The sequence below is a fragment of the Phodopus roborovskii genome, unplaced genomic scaffold (genome assembly GCF_943737965.1).
Source record: "Phodopus roborovskii unplaced genomic scaffold, PHOROB, whole genome shotgun sequence".
Classification (NCBI taxonomy): Eukaryota; Metazoa; Chordata; class Mammalia; order Rodentia; family Cricetidae; genus Phodopus; species Phodopus roborovskii.
Window position 1 is genome coordinate 1,481,838 of NW_026126470.1, and position 21,670 is coordinate 1,503,507.

A 21,670-nucleotide genomic window follows, 5' to 3' on the forward strand; every position below is an offset into this window, starting at 1 on the left:
GAGAAATCCTGTCTCAAATCACAAAACTAAACAAAAAATCCTAGGCTGGCTTCATATTGGCCATCCTCCTGCCCCAGCTTCCCTATTACTAGGGTTACAGGTATGCTCAACCATACTTGCCCTTCCAAGAGTAGCTCTGTGCAGCAAACAAAAGCTGAGTTAGCAATGGAATTCCGAGCCAGTCCTGGTGGTAGAGACTGGGTGAACCTTGGAGAGGTTCTTGGCTCTTAGGAATGGGCTTTTCCCGTGAAGAAGCCAGCAAAGAGCTGCTTTGTGGTACAACTGGTTATGGCTATTCAGAGACAAAAAATGTTGATAACCACAGGCCGTGGTGCTGTGAAACTGCTGGACACATTGCAAAGCAAAACCAGCAACAGCTGTTTGATGCTTGTTTCCTATTATGAATATCACATTAATAAAGCCAGTACTAAGTAACATAGCAGATGAAAACCCAGCCTCCATTAGGCTGGTTTCATTGAGAACGATGGCTGGGGAATGATGCGTTGTCAGAGTCAGTGAGTATCCTGGTTTAGGTGTTCTGGGGTTGTGTGGAAGGAGTTGCTGCTGTTCTGTGGGGACATTTCCTTAATCTATAACATAAGGGAACTGAGAAAAACCTAGAAGAGTAGGTGATCATGATCAACCATGGGGTGTATATGTACATTTGTGGGGGGGGGGTTACAAAAGCTGATGTAATACTAATGAGGAATGAAGAAAAATCTCACAGGGTCCCATCCTAGGTAAAGAACTGCTGGCCAGGCTACTAATGACTGCTGAGACAGTGAGTTAGCATCTCCCAGGGACGAACCCTCTCTAATTGGTTACCCAATATGAAGCCCTATATGCACACTATATGCACACTATATGCACACAAGCAAAACTGGGCACAGCAGGTTGTATTTATAAATGTGTATGTGCGCGCATGCGTGCCTGCGCGCGCGCGCACACACACACACACGCTTGTTAAAGGAAAAGATGCTCTCAGTTTGAAGGTGAGGGGGGAAATGGGGGGAAAACAAATACTGATGTAAGATAAACACCTTTACAGATGCGGAGCTAGCTCCTTTTGGTGCACTCAGCATCATGGTCTTGCCACACAAGGTAAAGGTCTAATAAGATGGTTTTGCGTAATGGTCCACTCTGCATCATCACCACTGCCATCATCACCATCATTACAGGGTATCATGTATCCCAGAGTGGCCTCAAATACATGGTGTCACTGATAATAAGCTTGAACTTGAGATTGTCTGCCTTTTTAGGGATTGCAGGCATACATACACCACCATGGCGTTATTCAGTGCTGGGGAATGAACCCAAGGCCTTGTGCATGCTGATACCGTATCATAATATATGGACAAATGAAGTTGAGATCTAACTACCTTTCCTAATCAGCTCTGTAATGGAGGAGTGGGGATGAAAACGATAAGGGCTGGGGATCTGAAGTCAGTGGGCTTAATTTCAATCAGACTTTCTTACAGCTCTGCCCTGGACAGGTCACCTAAGTGCCAGCAGCAACTCATACATCCTTAGCCCAACTCTGCATCCTTACTCACTTGTAACTCCAGCCTATGCAAGTCTATTCCCAGTGCCTCCATCACTGCATTTAAAATACACTCCAAAATAGACGTGCCTTAGAGGTCTGGGTTCCCCACAATTCCAAGCTCCTCTTCACCTGCTCTTATGCACACACACATGCGCGTGTGCTCGTATGCGCACACACACACACACACACACACACACACACACACACACACAGATTTCTGTTTTACCAATACATCCCTGACTGATACAGCATCTTTATACCTTATACCCTTAGGAGTTTGAGATACAACAGTTGTATTTGCTTTTCCCAGTTAGCACAAAGGGCCAGGAGCACAGGGTCAGTGGGTATGACTTAAGTCAGGTACTTCCTTTTGCTCTCTTCTGGACAGGTCACCCACACACCAGCCATGATTGCTGAGATGACTACAGCTTTGCCACACACTGGTGTATTGATTTTCTACTGCCACTGTGTGAGATGCCACTTTACGCTTAAATAAAAAATTACTGAATGTTTATGGATAGAACTCAAGTGGTCAACATCTGTATTGAGCCTGGTGTGATGGTTAACTGACAGTTAACTTCACAGGCCTTAGATCACTTAAGAGACAAGCCTCTGGGGATGTCCACTTTAAATGGAGGCAGAAGACCCAAAATACTTGTGGGCAGCCCCATTCCATGTCTAGAGTCCCAGACTGCAGAAAAGGCAAAGGCCAGCTGAGCACCAGCATCCCTCCTCCACCCCCCCCCCATTTCTGACTTGATACAATGTGGCCAGCTATCTCTTGCTCCTCCAGCCATGCCTCTCCCGGCATGATTAACTATAAATAGCCTCTGGAGCTATAAACGCCTCCTCTCTTGAGTTACTATCCCTTTGTGACTTTTATTTTCTTCTTTTTTGACCGGGCTGGCCTCAAACTCATAGATCTCCACCTGACTCCGCCTCCCAAGTGCTGGGATTAATGGTGTGTACCACCACCACCAGGCTCAGACTTGCTTCAAAACTGCTTCTTGTTAGGTACTTTGTCACAGCAAGGTGAGTGGCTAATATAACCAGTGTGGTGGCACATGCTCATAATTTTAGCACTAGGGATACTGAGGCAGGACAATTATGAGTAAAGGCCAGCTTGGGTAGACAGCAAGTCTGAGGTCAGTCATTACTATATTCTAGATATAGTATTTAGATATAGTATCTAGATATAATATCAGTTCTAGAATTGCTTTGTGTCCTCAACAGGATCACCATAGTTTAAAGAATCAACCACTCTTAATGGTTTTATCTTGGGTGACAAGAAAGAAACTTTCTTTTTGGTGTATTGTATTTTGGATACTCAGGACATAGCTAAGCATTACTTGGTCTATTATTAGCATAAAAACTTGGTTGGGACTCAGTTCTGTTGCTCAGCTCAAAAACTGGTCTTTGAAATATCTACAAATTCATCTAGCCAGAAGACTGAGTCTAAGTGCATAGCTGAAAGGATTCTGTCCAGACTTGCTCGCTCTTGTTCAATGGCAGACCCCTAGGGAACTCACCCACTCTCAGATACAAGGTCTTCAAATACTTAACACTTTGTCTACAGCTCAAAAATCATTTATTGTCTTCATTCCAAGAGCATTTTACTGCATATATATATGTATATATATGTATATATTATATATATATATATTTTCCTCCTCCTCTTTCCCCCTTCTCTTCACCCCACTCTGGGAATCTCATTATTTATCCACGAAGTTGGGATTATATTTGATTCAGTCAATCCAGTTGAGATGGCTCAGCAATATGTCAAGCTTTGCCAGAGAGCTCTGGTTCTAGCACTTAGTTGTCCATTTCTGCCTTCTGCTATTCTTCTTTTCGAATCTACAGGAAATTTCTTTTAGTCCTTTTTAGCATCAAGTGAATTGCCAGGATGGCAAAAGAGGCCAACAATGTCAATGCCCCTGTCACTGTGTAAGTAAGCCCCAAGAAAAGGCCACCTCCTCCGATCCATGTCAGGGTGGAAAGAACAACAGATTTTTCCCCTTGGAACGCGGTTACTGGAAAATCTAAGAAGGTCTGTTAAGGACTCGGTATTTATCATCGGTACCATGGCATATACAGCAGATTAAGTTATATACAATTGGTGGTTTTTTCATAGATACAAAACAATTACTCAGTTTCATATGTTTTAACACAGTCAACTAATACTCTATCTTACTAGAATAAAGTAATCAAGACAAGGCTTCCCCTCCACATAGCTATAGTGGAAAAAGGAAATGCTAAAGTATAAGAATCCAGGTGATTTGCCAGCAGCCAGATAGTGAACAGATACCTAACTACTTCGAGGTAGCACAAAGACTATGGGCAATCTTCACAGCAGACTGAAGGCTTCGCTCATGAATCAGAAGACTCAGGAGAGGTCGAGTTCCTTCACAGGCTGAAGAAAGAATCCCTTCCACAGATAAAATTCTTTAAGAAGAACGAGGACAATAATGAAACGCCAGGATGAGCAGTCAAAGAGCTTTGGTGGGAACTCTAAAGGTGGCAGATTTGTTAGGGGTTTGAAACACAGCAGTGTCCCTGTTGCTGGTGAGAAAATGTTTGAAGTGGGTTTGCTATGTAGCATTTTAATGATGTCATCTTCCTGATGCATGTGGCCTGAGGGTTTTAAACATCTGGTGCCTTTTGTAAACGAGACTAATAAACAAACGAAGCCTTCTCATAGCAACACAGAGCACAGAGGCATTTCCCAGCAAAGCTCTTAAAAGGCCGCCAATCTCTTGGCAACATGCTATTTAAAGGCACAAGCAAGCATGTTAGGGACAAGTTCTGTTGCTTTTTTTAATGATAGAATTCTTCATTGTCACCTGGTCCTTGGGTGCTGCCTTACCCCATCTTCCCGTGAGTTCTTTTGAAAGGGAGAGTCCTATTCTCACCTACAGGGCATCATTTTCCCTTTTAGCAGCCGGCACTGCTGTGTTCAAGCTTCAGGTAGGCCACACAGGGGTAGCGCAAGCAGAGGGCTCACACTCAGGATTGAAGTTGTACATGGATCATCTAGAGCTCAGCATTCAGGTATGGCTGTGAGCGGTCACTGAGGAGAGCATGTCTGGAGAGGAGAAACTGTCTCCCTTGTAGGACAAAGTTTCCTTTCCTTACTCCCAACTCAAATTGTAGCAAGGGGTGAAGGCAGCATTTGTTTTTTTTCCTCTGCAGTCTCTTGTTTAGTTTATTGTTATGATAGCAATAAAGTCTCGAGAGATTCAACTCGATACTCATGGGGCAACATTCAGTCTCTGTTTTAAAGCAACTACTGCAAAAGAAAACACAAGGCTGGCGAGGGATGTCACATCAGCAGGGACCTCATAGTGTTCCACACACCTGCTCTAGGAGAAAGAAGAAATCCTGGACACCCGCAGCTAAACACTGAGCCAAACTCCTGGAGATGGAGGAGTGATGAGCAAAGGGGTCAAGACCAGGCTGGAGAAACCCGCAGAAACTGCTGACTTGAACAAGGGGGAGCTCATGGACCCTAGTCTGATAGCTGGGAAACCAGCACAGGACTGACCCAGATGCCCTGAATGTAGGTGTTAGTTAGGAGGACTGGGCAGTCTATGGGGCCTCTGGTAGTAGATCAGTATTTATCCCTATGTCCAATGGACATAGGGATCCCATCCCACATAGAGAGATACTCTCTCAGCCTAGACACATGGGGGAGGGCCGAGGCCCTGCTCCAAATGATGTGATAGACTTTGAAGACTCCCCATGGAAGGTGTCCCCTTCCCTGGGGAACAGAAAGGGGATGGATGGGGGACAGGAGAGGGTGAGGGAACTGGGATTGGCATGTGAAACAAGCTTATTTCAAATCTAAATTTAAAAACATCATAAAAAAAGAAGAAATCCTGAAGTAGGACACAGGGCCAGATGTGGACATTTGCAGTTCACTCTGTGTCATGGCTTTTCTAGTTCAGGACTAGACATTTAGCTCAGTGGAGGAACATTTACTTAATGTGCCCAAGGAACTGTGTCTGATCCCTGCCATTGGAAAAGAAAAGAAGAATTTCTCATTGAGCCTCCCTGGGAGTTAGAGGGACTGTGGATGCGGACAGTTCAATGTGGAGAAGCTCTGTCTTGCTGGGGGGTCCTCTAGAACAATCCTAGCCAGTAATCCTGGCATGCTGTAAGAGGTGTAGATGCCTAATTGGGTAGATGATTCAAAGCTGGGTGAGAGCCTGGCTAAGGAGTCTACTTCCTTTAGGGAAATGAACTCTGAAGACCATAGTTAGTATAAATTATATGTAAATATAGAACTGCTTAAAGATAAGACTTGGCTACATTTTATAGTTAAAAACTTCATAATGTTTTTTAAATCCCAGACTCACATTTGTAATTTTAAATTAGGAGGAAAAATCATAATCCATTATTAGAACATATGTCTCCTAACTTGGCCCGTATGCCTGTTACTAAGACATCAGCTCCCACTGGCAAGCTCTGTACCTAAGGGAGGAAGAACACACATCTGCAGTGCAGAGCCCGCTGCGTTCCTGGCATGCACTGCATCAAGCTGTCCACATCCACACAGTGACGTCTTCATCCAGGAAGCCACTGTCTGCTGGAGGGTCTTTAGCTAGTCCGTAGGTAGGTTTGGTCAAGTCCAGGGGCTTCACATTTCCCCGGGGTGGCATGTGGGAGAGGTGGGGGCTCCCTTGCTCTGACACACTTTTGTCTAAATGTCCTATGGGCTGTGCCAGTGTCTGCTATTCCAGTCTACCTTCCAGATGTTCTTCTCATTATCCCCACCCTCACCCCCCCCCCTGGTAATTTTTTCATTTTCCATCTCATACCACTCTGTATGGCATGCTTCAACTCATGGCTTTAGATGTATAGCTTTACTGTTTATTGGTCTTTCTTGGGGACAAAAATACTCCTTCCCTATTTATCCATACCTGATATTGCTACTGCCTTTTGTTCCTCTAAAAAAAAAAAAAAAAAAGATACATTAAACACATAATTTGGACACAGTTGTATGATGTGTTGTGATAGCTGAAGAAGAAGAGGTCATGTCGAATATGCCACTTCGGTATATTCTTTTGGCTTAGGGCACTTGAGAATCAGGAAGTGCAGGACGGGCATGCTGACCTCCCGGTCTCTTCTGATAACAGAGAGGGGTGAAAAACGTCCGCCGACATTACAGTAATACTTTTTGCTAGGTGTGGGGGCAATTGCTTTTAATCTTAGCACTTAGGAGACAGAAGCAGGAAGATCTCTGTGCATTTGAGGTGAGTGTTGTCTATATAGTGAGTTCTAGGACAGCCAGAGCTACATGGTGAGACCCTATCACAGAATGAAAAAAGGAAGGAAGGGAAGGGAAGGATGGAGGGAAGAAAAGAGGGAGGAAGGAAGAAAAGAACAATGAAAGAAAGAGAGGAAGGAAGGAAGGAAGGAAGGAAGGAAGGAAGGAAGGAAGGAAGAAGGAGATACTTTTACCATCAGAGGGCAACCTGTGAAAACAAATTTGGTTAAACTAACCCTCAGCAGTTCTTCCATAACTGATTCTCCTTTAAAACTCATATGTAAATACGTGACTCGCTTCTTTGTGCCTATTTCTTGGGAGGGTTATGAACTACAATAACATGAACAAAATTTGCATGTTTTTCTCCTGACTCATCAGTCGGGAGATGGAAAGCCCTGAATTGAGGAGGTGGCCTTTTCCTCCTCTGTGTGCATCATTTTAAAATAGCTGTCTGTTTTTCAGCGGTACGTATTTGTCTGGAGGACAGAAACAGAGTCAGAGAATCCAACAATGACTAGTGAGATCTTGCCTTCACTCTGAGACAAGGGAGAGGCTGAGAAGGATACTGTAGGAGATGTTGAAACTGTAGTTACCAGCAGGCAAGCCTTCAACAAAATAGTTCACTCGATTGAGCCGGCGGTACAGTTTTTTGAAAGTGGGAAAGGCAGCTGTCCTCATCCAAACAATTAAGTCCTCGTTGACAAAGCCATTGTTCCCTGGATCATCTGTGTCTAGTTCGTAGACAGGCCTGGTCCAATGCAGGGGCTTTGTACTTCCTGCGGGGGCGAGGGAATGAGGAGGAGTATGGTAGAGAAAAGTCAGCTTTCCCCTTGGTTTCCCCTAGAGGAAGAACTGCATTCACAACGAAAGAGAAATAGAAACTTGACTTTAGAAAAGAGAATGTTGAATATGAAATCATTGATTATGTTGGTTTTTAAACATTGTAAGGAAGAGTGTATGATAATTTTGTAGGGTTAATAAAAGGGAATATCAGGGTTGGTAGGATAGCTCTGTGCTGTCAAGACTGAAGACCCGAGTTCAATCCCTGGAACCTACATAGTGGGAGATGAGAACCAGCTCTCAAAAGTTGCCTTCTGACTTCCCCTACATGCACTGGAGCATACTCATTCCCTGCCCCAGTACACACCCACACTCACCCCTCGATTATATAAATAAACCTCAAAAAAAAAAAAAAAAAAAAAAAGTGGGAAGAAGTGGCTGGCACTGGAATCCAAGGCCAGTGTGAAGCCAGAGACACATATGTTGACTTTGCCCCAGCTCTCAGGTGGGTTTTTCTGCTGAGAGCATTGCTGTCCCCACTCTTCAGAGCACGCTTGAAAAAAAGGACTGCCCTGCTCTGTTCACTAGAGTTTGTTCCAGCACCTGGGACACAACAGGTATTCAGTCAATTATCAATTAACGCTTCCTGAAGGAGTCTTCTTCAATCTGCCAACGTCGATAGGATCCACACTGAATTTCAGATAGCTAATCAACGACAGCAGAACAAGTGAGGGACTTTTTACTACTGTAAGGCTAGTCCTTCTACCTACAGGAGACTCAAAAGATAAATAAGAAGCTTCTTGGATGGGTGTGGTGTCTCACACTTTTAATCCCAGCGCTGAGAGGTAGATACAGAGACAGGTGACTCTGTGAGTTCTCAGGCAGTCAAGGTTACATGGCGAGCCCTTGTCTCAAAGACAACAACAGCAACACTCATAAACAAAAACATCATTCTTCTCCAACTGGGATGGTTCGCTTCTCATAGAACCCCCCGCCCCCAGACACAGGAAAGGTGCTTCTAAAAGCTATACTAAGTCTGGTGTGATTAATGTGCTGGAGTAGTTTATGCCACCCATACTTCCTCTGGAAACAATCCTGTGCTAGAGCATCCTCCTCTGCAAATACCAGGAGCCACCTATTCTGGCCCTTTCCAAGACATCAGTCATTGACTCTAACAAAAAAAAAAAAAAGTGTTTGGGGCTTCCATTGTAGACCCCAGCTATTTACTAGTTTGTTTTGTATCCATGACCCAAGGCGATGTATGCCAGGGATTTAAAAACATCCATTTTTGAAAAGTTTATTTTTATTTTATGTTCCCTGGTGCATATATGTCTGTATGAGGGTGTCAGATTCCTAGAACTAGAGTTATAGACAGGTGTGAGCTGCCATGTGAGTGCTGAGAATTGAACCCCAGTCCTGTGGAAGAGTGGCCAGCACTCTTAACTACCAAGCCATCTCTTCCTGAAATGCAGGTTTTAAGACACCCCTCCCCCCATCACCTTCCAATCCCATCCACTTCCCGTATATCTGGATGTGGTCAGATGCATGGTCTGGTCTGAGACATCAGCTTCATTTTTCAAGTTAATTTGGTTCATTTGTTTTCATTCATTCATTCATTCATTTGTTCATTTATTCACTATTAAACAACAACATTTCCTGTGTTTCCTTTTATTTAGCTATCAAGAGCTAAAACTTGGAATGCACGTTTAATATAAAATTAAGTTCATCTTAATTAAGTTGTTGGAAATGACTCATTTTGGTTGACATCATCCCATCATGGAAACCACAGTATTGTTAGTTATCAAGTGAAATTGTAAGTGAGTCTAAACTTATTTCAAAAGTTTGTGTTTAAAGACTCTATCCAGGCCAGGCGGTGGTGGCACATGCCTTTAATCCCAGCACTCTGGAGGTAGAGTCGGGTAGATCTCTGTGAGTTTGAGGCCCAGCCTGGTCTATAACTCGAGTTCCAGGACAGGCTCTAAAGCTACACCAAGAAGCCCTGTCTTGAAAAACAAACAAACAAACAAAAACAAAATCATAAACAGAAACAAGACTCTATCAAGACAATGGTTTAACTCCTACAGAAGGTCCATTTATATGTCTTTCTGGGAGCATGACTTCATTAAGATTAAATGGAGCTGGGTGTGGTAGTACACACCCTCAGTCCTCAGTCCCAGTACTCAGCAGACAGGGTCAGGAGGATCTCTGTGAGTTCAAGGTCAGCCAGAGTGAGACTATGAGACCCTGTTACCAGAAAATAACAAATGGGTTTACTTCTATATTCACTTTGTTGATGTGTTTTGATATGAAGTCCCTTTCCACATGCCCGAATGCTGGGATGGGCAGTACACTAGCTTCCTTTCACTGTGTGTGCGTGTAAAGGTGTACCTGTGTACATGTGCATGGACATGTATGTGAGCATGTGCATGCTCCTAATAAACACTGCATAGCCTTTTGAGACAGGGTCTCTCCTGAACCTAGAGTACGCCAACTGGCTAAGCTGGCTGCCTAGGGGCTCCAGGGACCTCCCTGTCTCCCCAAGTTCCCTGCCTGCAGAATGAGGATCACAAGTGTGTGTTACCACATCCAGCTTTTCATGTGGGTACCAGGGATCTGAACTCAGGTACTCACGCTGCAGGAAGCACTTTACCTCCGGAGCTCTCTCTCTCTAATCACTAGGTTTCGACTTAAAACTTTTTTTTTCATAGCCAAAGAAAAGGCCTTAATGTGCTGACTTCATCATCAGCACAAAAGAACTGTGAACAGTTAAATGAAACTATTTTACGTGGATGTCTTCAGACAGGAAACTTCAGGCAACACTAAGCCCTTGGGTTTTAATTCCTCACAGAATCAAAGCAAAGTTTTCAGAAAGTCAATCACGACGATAAAAATCTGGCATTTATTACCGATGGTACTATAAACTCAGTTAAGAACGCCAACAGTCAGGCTTAAATTGTTTGCTTTTCTAGTAATAAAAGAAGCGCAAATTTGGTGGAGCGGAGCCCCCGAGTGACGCTAACTTTCTCAGTGAGCAGAGAAAGCAACAGAGAGGAAATGTCCTTAAAGTGGTGTGGCACATGCGCGGAGTACAGGAGTGCCCATTAATGCTACAGCACATTGCTTACAAGAGTATCTTTTCTATGTTGAAAAAAAAAATTCCAAAATACGTACGAGTGACACTTGTGACAGGCAGGTACACATTTCAGCATGCATATCATTAAAGAGAATTTTTGGAATGCCTGAAACTTTCAGCAAGGCTTTCGCTCATCAGCAACTCATGATGTGTTCTACAGTGACCCCAAACCTCCTTTCTTCATTTTATTTAATGTTATTTTATGAGCCCTTTAACTTTGGGTTGCATTTTGTGCAAGACGATTGAAATCTTTTGAAAGTATGCAAAACAGGTAATGTCAGAAATGTTAGGCTGTGTGGACTTTGTGGGCAATGCTTATAGAAAAACTGAGCTTCCAAACAAAGAAACACTAAAGCTTATACAGGTGACAGTAAAGGAACACATTACATAGTGATAATTCAAAATGAGATTCAATGTTTGAATTTTATAATTATGCCTTGGATTATTTTGACTTCTCTAAAGATTACTGGTAGCACTTTTGGTTAAAAAAAAGTCTGTGTCAAAATAAAGTGACATTGAGAAAGTTCAGAATTTATATTGTAGCATCTAAAGTTAATGATACATAAAACATTAAAAGATAGAAAAAAACTGTGATGTAAAAAATGCCTATGAAAATACTTGGATTAAAATACTAGCATACTTCACTACAATGAAATAAAAAAGTGACATTCTCGGATAAAGGGAGTACTACTCAGCAGTAAGAAACAAGGACATCTTTAAGTTTGCAAATGGGCAGAACTAGAAAAAAGCCATCCTGAGTGAGGTAACCCAGATCCAGAAAGACAAACGGTATGTACTCACTCATAAGTCAATACCAGACATAAAGCAAAGTATAATCTGCCTACAATCCAAACCTCAGAGAAGCTAGCTCCCTCTTCCAGAGACAGATGGAAGCAGATGCAAGACCTCCTGGAGTACAATCAAAGTGAGGAAGGCACCATAATATGAACAAAGGAGTCAAGACCATGATGGGAAAATCTGCAGAGTCAACTGGCCAGAGCTAGTGAGAGATCACTGACTCCACAGTGTCAACTGGGGAACCGGCACAGGACCGAAGTGGGACCCCTGGATACGGGTGACAATGGTGTGGCTTGCGGAGTATGTGAAGCCACTGGCAGTGGGACCAAGATCTAACTATAGTGCATACACTGGCTTTGTGGAGCCCTTCTTTAGGGAGAGACACCTTGCTCAGCCTAGACATGGGGTGTGTGTGGGGTCCTTCCTCAACAAGGGATAGCCTTAGGTAATATCCTAGAGGAGGCTTTGCCCTCTCTGAGGAGCAGATGGGAAGTGGGATGGGGAAGGAGGGGAGAGCAGGAGGAGAAGAGGGAGGGAGAACTGGGATTGGACTGTAAAGTATAAGAAATTAATTAATATATAATATAAAAAGTTGAATTCTCCTCTGTACTGGCTAATATCTGAGAGGAAGGAGCCTCAGCTGAAGGGATCCAGCTGTAAGCCATTTTCTCATTTAGTGATCACTTGGGGAGGGCCCAGCCCATGGTGGGTGGTGCCATCCTTGGGATTTTAGTCCTGGGTTCTGTACAAAGGTGGGGTCAGATGGTCATGGGAAGCAAGCCAGTAAACAGCTTCGATCCATGGCCTCTGCATCAGCTCCTGCCTCCAGGTTCCTGCCCTGTTTGAGTTCCTGTGCTGACATGTAAGCTGAATAAACCCTTTCCTCTCCAACTTGCTTTTTGGTCATGGTGTTTTTTCCCACAGCGTCAGAAACCCTAAGCCTCACAGTGATGGTGCATGCCTTTAGTCCCATCACTCCAGAAGCAGAGACAGTGGATCTCTGTGAGTTCAAGGACAGCCTGGTCTACAGAGCAAGTTCCAGGACAGCCAGTGCTGTTACACAGAGAAACCCTGTCTAAAATAAATAATTAAATAAATAGATAGATAGATAGATAAATAAGACGCCCTAAGACCTACACCATTTAACAAAATTAACAGTAAGTATGAGAAAACAAACAAACAAACAAACCAAAGACAGTAAGTATGGAGATGATGTTTACTCACAGTCATAAAAGTCATTTAAAGGTGCTGATAATCTCAAATTGATTAGCTACAGAATTCATCTTTTAAAGCTGCAGACAATTTTTTGACATAATTAAAAATAATAAGGCCATAATACATACCAATTATATATGTGAGTGGGTATTCAGGAAAATTAATCTCTGTATTATCTTTTAATGTTTTGATAATAATTAAAGCAAATATTTCAAAGATGTTTAATATGCATTTATGTATTTTAATTTTTGAAACAAACCCAACATTGTTGAAAGTAGATTTTTATCAAAAAACCAAAATAACAAACAAATAAACAAAAAAGATTTTTAAAAAGATTATAGTATTTTGAATAGAATTGTTTTATAGGTCTATCAATACTATGCCAATTTACAAATCAATAAATGAAACATTCAAATAAGTATATAGTTATTTTTATTCTAAAAAAATGTGTCCAGTTGAAGCTGTGCATGATAGTACATGCTTTCAATCCAAGCATTCTGGAGGCAGGAGACAGATCTCTGATGGGAGATGTCATTCTGTAAATATGTTTCTCTTATTGGCTAATGAATAAAGCACTGTTGGCAAATAGGAAGGCAAGATAGGCAGGACTAGGAGACAAGGAGGATTCTGGTAGAGGTAGTAGAGACCAGTCAAGATGTAGGATGTGACAAAAGTCAGAGGTCTGGACCCTTCCTCAGATTAGACTACGTGGAGACACTTAGGTGGATAGAAATGAGTTAATATATTTAAGACAGAGCTAGCCAATAAGAAATGCTAGTAACAGGCCAATAGTTGCATAATAATACAGTGTCTCTGAATGTTATTAGGGGCTAACTCAGCTCTGGGACCAGGCTGGTGGGAAACTACTTAAAACAGATCTCTATTTGAGGCCAGCCTGGTCTACAGAGGGAGCCAGGGCTACACAGACAAATCCTGTCTGGAAAACCCCCAAACAATGTGTCCAGTTGCATGATAAATTGTAGCTTAGACATGAGTTTCCTAACACATTTACTTTTTTCTTAATGGTTAATTGGAACAAAACACAGAACCAATTATTTCACTTTTCTAATAAGTAAACAATGGAGGTACCCAGGATGGGGAAGTTAGAGCCACAGGAATCAACACACACACACACACACACACACACACACACACACCTTACAAAAATATAGGGAGCAAGGCATGGGGCACATGCCTTTAATTTCAACACTCTGGAGGCAGAGGTAGGCAGATAGATCTCTGAGTTCTATAGCAGCCTGGTGAACACAGTGAGTTCAGAACAGCCAGGGATATATGGAGAGACCCTGTCTTTAAAAATGTGGGGTGGCTATTGAGCAACTATCTGGATCTTACCTGCAAACACACTAGCAAGGTCACTGGTTCTTGGATTCCGAAACTTGACATACTTATCTGTCCACCATGTAAGCCCAGTCTTTAGCATTGGGACTTTTATATTTATAGACGAATTAAGGTTGTATGAAAGAGTTATGGTATCTGAAAGGAAATTGAAATTTATGGTAGAGATGTTAGATAGCCACTTTGCCACCTTTCAAAATACAGAACTAGACACAGATGAAAAACAAATTAGGTTTTTTTTTTTTTCAGACACTCAACACGCCTACATGCCTTAGATGCTGAATCATGAGATCATTTTTTTTTTCCTTTACCAACATTGAGCCAATTATTGAAAAATATCCTTTGGCTCCATTTAATTCGTGTTCTCTGACTGTTCCTTCAGTTTGCTGGCAAGGGAGAAGTTATCTACAAATGAAACACCAGACATCAGTGTCCTGGCTTATCCCGGATAAAATACTTGGCATTAAGCAAGCAAATAAAACCAGCCACTCAGCTGCCCCAGGGGACATCCTAGATGTGGAGGTGGCTATGCACTTATGAAAGAGGTAGAAAAAGTCACCTACCATTGAATATGCTGTTGGCAATTGCACCACAAGGAATGATTGGAGTGCCGTCCTGGGACACTTGGAATGGAGAACAGTCCTTAACATCCTATATGCAAGACAACACATCAATGAGAAGTGCTTTTGGTAAAACTCTCAGACTAGAAAGAGAGAACACCGGAAATGTGCACCAACCCCCGTTAGTGTACTGGCATGGGTAAAGATTACAGTCTGCTACCTGTGTCCCCTGGCTCTTTGACTCACTCACACTAGAAATTGCCCAGTCTTTGGAGGTATATGTGCACACGGATGTCTAGGTATTTTATACAGAGCATGCCCCAAACTATTTGCAGGGAGGATTTGTTTAACCTTGCTCAGTTGAGTATCACATTAGGTCTACATGAGAACACTTTTAACAATCTTTTTGTGAAAGTGTACCATATTCAGAGGAGTATTCAGGTCAGATTCCATTACCAGATGATGTCATAGGGATTTGCTTGCTAAACATGTTTAGGTTATCACTTCCATAGACTGTCAGGATGTTAGTTTCTCTTGCTAACATATATGAACTATTGAGAATAAAAACTTATAACCTTAGGTTAAACCTAGGCTTCTATTCAAGCAAATTTCCTTTTAGAATGGATCAAGGACCTTGGTAATAGAAAGGCAGACAAACGTGTTTAGCAAGTGAAGCAAAGAGAGGCAAAGGTCTCTCAAAACCCATGAAAGGGTAGCTCCCCCTTTTAGACTGAAACAATCCCCTGGCTTAAAAGAAAAGATCATTATATCAAGTGGGACTGAGCCTTACCCAAATATCCTTGCCCAACAGCTGGCTATTGCTTCTTGATAGAATGTATCGATAGAGGTTCTGATGAAAACCATACAATTTGTAGTACATGTAAACATTACCCTGCATAGAAGATAAGATAGTTGATTGGGATATTAATAAACATCAACACCTCTCAAAAAAGAAACAGAAAACTATATACAAAACATTGATGGGAACGGAAAGTTTCTTTTTAGAAGTAGGAAAAAAGTTTGACATAGGACCAGGCTGGCCTTGGATCTACAGAGATCTGCCTGCCTCCACATTTGGAGTCCTGGGATTAAAGACATGTAGCACCGAGCCCAGCTTTAGGCAGTGTATCTTCAATGCATAAATGCAGATTTATGAATCTTGTCTCTTTGTGGAAATACCAGGAAAAATACTTGGTATAAAATGCTCTAAAGTTTTAAAATGCTGTTTGCAAGATTTCAGTATCTAGATATTTTCCCTGGATGAAACACAAGTCTCTTTTTGGGGTCCCTGATGAATCTGAAACATCTGGAACAGCAGCAGCACTGGTGTAAGCTTTCCTGGCAGCCTCTTTGGTGTGGTAGCCTTTGACACAGCATCATTAGTTTTATCAGCTTCAGAGTGGAGAGGCAGGGAATTAAGCAGCTGAGGTGGTTTGAGTAATTAACGTCTAACAATGTTCCAGTGATTTTTTTCCCCAGCGAGAGTGAAGTGTGTGACTTGATTAAGATAAAACTGCTGCTCATCTAGTATTTGCTGATGGTCTTGAGTGGGGGCAGCAGCCAAAAGTTAATGACCTTGTGTGTGAAGAACAGACTATGTCTTAAGACATTGTTGGACACTATGCTGTATATTTATACTGTGGCGTAGTGGGACAGCAGAAGTAGTCACGGCAGTTGCCACTGTAGGCTAGGGACCTCTTCTCTTGCCTGTAGTGCTGTCTCCTTGTACTAAATGGTAGTGTAGGAGCAGTTGGGTGGACAGTAGTACTGGGCATATTTAGGGATGGATGAGGGCACACTGAGTGTTTCAGATGAACAACCTTGCTAGGATGATTGTATGGACCATGGCTCTGAGTTTGTGGGATAGTTGCTATGGAGTGACCTGAAGGAGGCGGTGATTGGCAGGGTTGACTGAGAGTTTGTGTGTATTGCTTGGTGGGATGTACTCAGCTTGGCTTTGCATCGAGCTGAAGCTGCACATGGCCGTTTGGTAGTCACCCTTCTATCTTTCATTTCAGAGCTGTTTTAATGCTTATTTTGCCCAGGGCAAATATACAACGCCAAACATTTTGCGTGTTGCATTGATATAAGCACCCAAAGTCATGGATCCAGTTTCAAAGTAAATCCAGGTGATGTAACTTAGAACTGGAGTCACTGTACACATGCTGGTGAATGAGCATGGTGAGCACAAGGGATGCAGGAGACTAGGAGCTCCCTATGCCTAGGCTCTGGTAAAGAATCTCATCACCTTAGCAGCAATTTCACTCCTCAGCTACACTCCCCACAGGGACAGCTGAGAAGAGATTTTTATGCCTCCATGATTTTCCCTAGTAGTCAAGACTTAAATGAAAAATGTGTGTTATTCTACTTCCCAAAGCTATTTCAAATGTCTATCCCATGCTCTGCATTCTGCCCTTCCCGTCAGCGTCCCAGATATAGACCCGGTCCCCCTGTGCCCTTCAGAATCCACTCTACATAGGGATCAGCAATGTGCTAGTGTTCTCCCCATTGACCACTCATTCAGCTGCCCCAAAACTCAGGTCATTATCATCTCCTGACAATCCACTCACTTCTCCCCTCCCTCCCTCCCTCTTGCCTAAAGGCCACAGTGGACAGCTGTGCTTGCCTCCTCCTATCCTGGGGACCTCTTCACTCAATTCCTCTAGGACCTGTATTAACAGGAGAGTTGAATCCGCCCAACAGCAGGGGTTTCTCTTTGTCTTTCTTGGCATTCCTTGCACTGTCGGTGAGCCTGACTGAGAGCCTCTTTGGGGTCCAGCAACTGTACTGGTAGGATGACTTGGGGTGACAGAATCCAAGGAGAAGTGTTGACACTAACTTGATGTGTAATCTTGGCCAAGTCATGTTAACTTCTTGGTCCATTAATGATTTCACTTAACATGAGGTAGTAAATGTAATAAGTTCTATAGCCTTGCCCACACAGATATTTATAATAGAACCTGTATCAATGATCATACAAGTCAAGTTGGAAAGTTTTGACTTGAGGTTGGGGGGACTTCTCAGGGACAGGTAGAAACCTGATGCAAGGGAAACTCCCATAAACCTAAGAGGGTGATCCCAGTTAAGAGTCCTAGCCTGAGCTGACCATCTCCTGTGATCAGATTGGTGACTACCCAACTGTCATCAGAGAGCCTTCATCCAGTAACTGATGGAAACAGATTCAGAGACCCACATCCATTATGAGGAGTTCAGGGAACCTTGCTGAAGAGGGGGAGGAAGGATTGTAGGAGCCAGAGGGGTCAACGACATCACAAAAAAACCCCACAGACTCAACTAACCTTGCTCATGGGAACTCATCGAGTCTGAACCAAAAAACCAGAGAGCCTGCATGGGACCAACTTAAGCTTTTTACATATGTGACAGTTGTATAGCTTGGTCTACTTGTGGGATTCCTAACAATGGGAGCAGGGGCTGTCCCTATTTTTTTTGGCTGGCTCTTGGGAACCTATTTCTCATACTGGTTGTCTTGCCCAGCCTGAATACAAGGGCAGGTGCTTAGTCTTATGGCAACAATATGTCATACTTTGTTGATACCTATGGAAAGCCTGCCCCTTTCTGAATAGAAATAGAAGGGGAGTGGATGAGGGAGAGGGAAGGTGGGGAGAGGAAATGGGAGGGAGGGAGGGGAAACTATGGTTGTGATGTAAAATAAACAAATTAAAAAAAAAGATCTTGAAGTTTAGAAACAGGAAAAAAAATCAATAATAATAAACACAAAAAAGGCATTCTGACTCAAGACTTATCATCTCTACCCTGCTTTATTTCTTGTATGTTTTCAGTTTTTAGAAAGCATTTGATGGAAAGTACAAAACCAACATGCAGAAATATGTGACAGAACATAAGCATGAAGCCAAGTGAACTCACCTCCATTTTATCCAGAAGGTAAAACGGAACAGAGCAAGTGCATTCTTTGTCAAAATTAGAGCTATTTTCCCGTAGCTGCGCACAATTTGCACATATGCTTGTGTAATTAATCTGCCAGGCAGGAAAACACAGTAATTCATTGAAACGCCCAAGCCTATCCAAACGGTTCAGTGGTTTTGGGGATGGAGCCTGTGACATGGTTAGAGGACAGCCTGCTTCGTGGGTGTTCTTTTCTGGGGTGCTTGGGTCTCCAGGGCAGGGTCTACTGGGCCGTTTGGTCTCCAGAAGGCATATCTTGCCACTGGTTTGGACCTCCATGTCTCTGTAGCACACTTACACTTCCATTCTCAGTCATGAAGAGGGGTTGCTAGGAAGGTATTAGCCAATGCTTCATGAAAACAGTGCGTAGAGCCTCAGTCTAATCACCTTTACAGGGAACTCACTCTCTAGTTTCCACTCTACTGTATGGAAATACAATTATTTCACATGTCCTCTGGAGGAAGTTACTAAAAGTGACCAAGCAGGAAAATGATATTTCTCAATAAGGTTATTGGTGCCTGTGGGATAATTCTCAGCCTGAGAAGACATTGTGTTCTGCTTTCTGAAAGTTAAATTCTGTGGACGAATTATACAATACTCTCTCTCTCTCTCTCTCTCTCTCTCTCTCTCTCTCTCTCTTTAAAAGAGACAAGTGTCCCAAGTGAGTGACTCTTGTGTACTCTGACAAGACACTCAGCACTCAGTTCTGGGGGGCGGGGGGATGAAGCTGGGAGGCAGAGGGAGGGGAAGCTCAGAGATGGGGGCTCAGGGACTGGGAGTGCGTGCTCCCCAATCCTGTGGGCAGCTTCTGCCCCTGGCACAGTTTACAAAGAAGAGTAATCAGAGGATTCTGGGAGAGAAAAAGCTCAGAGAGGCAAGGGAGAGGCTCTCTCTTTGGTAAGGTGTCAAGAGGATGTAGGATTCTTCTGAAGAGAAAATTAGCAGGAAAGAAGAAATGTCAACTCTGCAAAGCCCTTTAAGGAGTTAAAGTGGGAAGGCAAAGTAAGCCCTACTAATGTTCCAAGTCACCGTTCTCTACACACATGGCATGGCTCGAATGGTTCCTTTGAGAGAAATTACGCCTCTTTCGGTTGTGGAACTATATATACTTCAGTTTATAAAGAACACTAAAGAATAAGACAGTATGCCAGTCAAGTGTAAACACAGACATCACACCGAACTGCATCCCAGCAACTGGGGCTCCAGTGGCCAATGTCCTCTTTTGACTGGAGGATTGTATTAGACTCTAGCATCCAAAATTTTGATCATCAGTATATTTTGTGTAACAGTTTATCTACAAGGGATGTCACACTAGAATGCCCTTTATTTCATAGATTCCATTCTGAGTTATGGACACAGAATTAGAAGAATTTTTTCATGATCATACAGGTTTTGATGAGATGCTATCTCTGATGCTTTCTACCTCTAAGAATTCTAGCGAGAAATACATGTCCCCAATATACTGTGCACATAATGACAGTGTCTTGCAATCCCGTGTTCAGCTGAACTGGTAAACCTATAGACAAAAACAGAGCAAAGACTGTAGTCCACTGTTCATAGAATTTGAGAGGCAGGCGTCATTTATACTTAAAATGACATGTAAAAACAGCGATTCCTCTCGAGCATATAGCTAAAGATAATGACATTAGTACATTAAAAAGATGCCAGCAGATAATGACATTAGTACATTAAAAAGATACCTGCATTCTCACAATTTTTTGCAGTAATTCATAATGTTGTGGAATTAATCTCCTTGTCCAGTGACAGATGAACAAAGATGATATGGTATATTTACCATGGAACATTATTTGATCATAAAGGCAATCTTGTCATCACCAGCGAAATGAATGGGTATGAAGGCTATTGGAACAAGGGACCTTGCATGCTCTCACTTCTATATGGAAGCTGAAACGTTCATACGCAGTGAGGGCCGGGAGTTAATTAGCCAGAGGGCAGGAAGGGAAGGGGAGGGGGAATGGAGCTGGATGAGGTGAGGTAAACACAGAATGGTCCTGTGCTTCACCGTAGAGCGGTACATCTATGACTCATAGTAACTTCCTGTATATTTCATGGGTATCACAGGAGAGGAGCCAGAAGCTACTCACAAAGCAAGGAGAGAAAAATCGCAATTCCCTTGATTTGCTCAGCATATATTTGTAAACATGTATTTAAAAACAAACAAACAAACAAAACAAAACCCAACCAACAACAACAACAAACCTTACCATGCCAGTGAACTATTACAACCATGACATGCTAATTACACAAGACTAACATTTAAAAGCTCACATGCTTCAAAAACACCCAAGATCTCTATTTTTGGCTCTGGGTTCATTATCATATGGATTATTGGGGTCTGGCTAGCTTTTGACCTTGCCTCTCTTCTCCTGCCTCTGTTTGTTGCTTGCTCCCTTCTCTAAGATGGCCTGACTTGCCCAGGCTCTTGTACATAAGTGTGGCTGGAGGTGAACAGTGTGACAGCAAGAATGAAGTCAATACTAAGGGCTCCATTCCCCTCTGCACCTCTGGTGGCCCAAAGTTGGGGGGATCCAGCGAGATCTAGTTTTCCACTGTTCTTAAAGTGACCGCTGCCACTTTACAGTCCCAAACTGAAAACCTTTGGGAATTAAAAATGTGAGACGTGACAAACCTCAAGTTCCTTGGTGCTCTTCGCAGACAGAAGAAGGACGATGCCCATACAGAGGCAGAACCCTCCTGTGGCAAAAAAGATGGAGAGGACCGCCGAGGCAGATAAATTTAGCTGGTGGGCAGGCAACTTCTGCTGCTTCAGGGCTGTGTTTTCTGGCAGTCTCGACAGGTTATACTGGGGCATCACCTTCATTTTGGTCCTGTGGGCAACTCACATACTTTTGGAATATTGAGAACATTCATGATTGTAGTAATAACACATAACGCTAATGCTACATGAAGAATGACATGAACTTGTGAAGTCAGTTTTGATTTCTGTCTTGCTCTCTTGCCACTCACTGCTGGGTGCGCTTCATTTCAACTTGGAAAGCCTGTTGTGTTAAATGCCACGCCTAAGAGGGTTCGCCTCCGCGTCTGTAAAAACCAACTGCTCATGCGCAGAAGCA

At 42.9% G+C, this 21,670-nt stretch overlaps 1 protein-coding gene across 1 annotated transcript; it reads right to left on the minus strand.

Moving 5' to 3' along the window:
• Positions 1-3,397: 3,397 nt before the first annotated feature.
• LOC127227335 (cell cycle control protein 50C) lies at positions 3,398-21,417 on the minus strand. The gene is made up of 7 exons (XM_051191639.1): positions 21,226-21,417; positions 18,537-18,647; positions 15,442-15,543; positions 14,655-14,742; positions 14,089-14,229; positions 7,376-7,585; positions 3,398-3,582 (listed from the first exon to the last, which is right to left on the minus strand). Exons 1-7 carry the CDS (start codon positions 21,415-21,417, stop codon positions 3,398-3,400), a joined length of 1,029 nt encoding a protein of 342 aa, XP_051047596.1.
• Between the last annotated feature and the right edge of the window lie 253 nt (positions 21,418-21,670).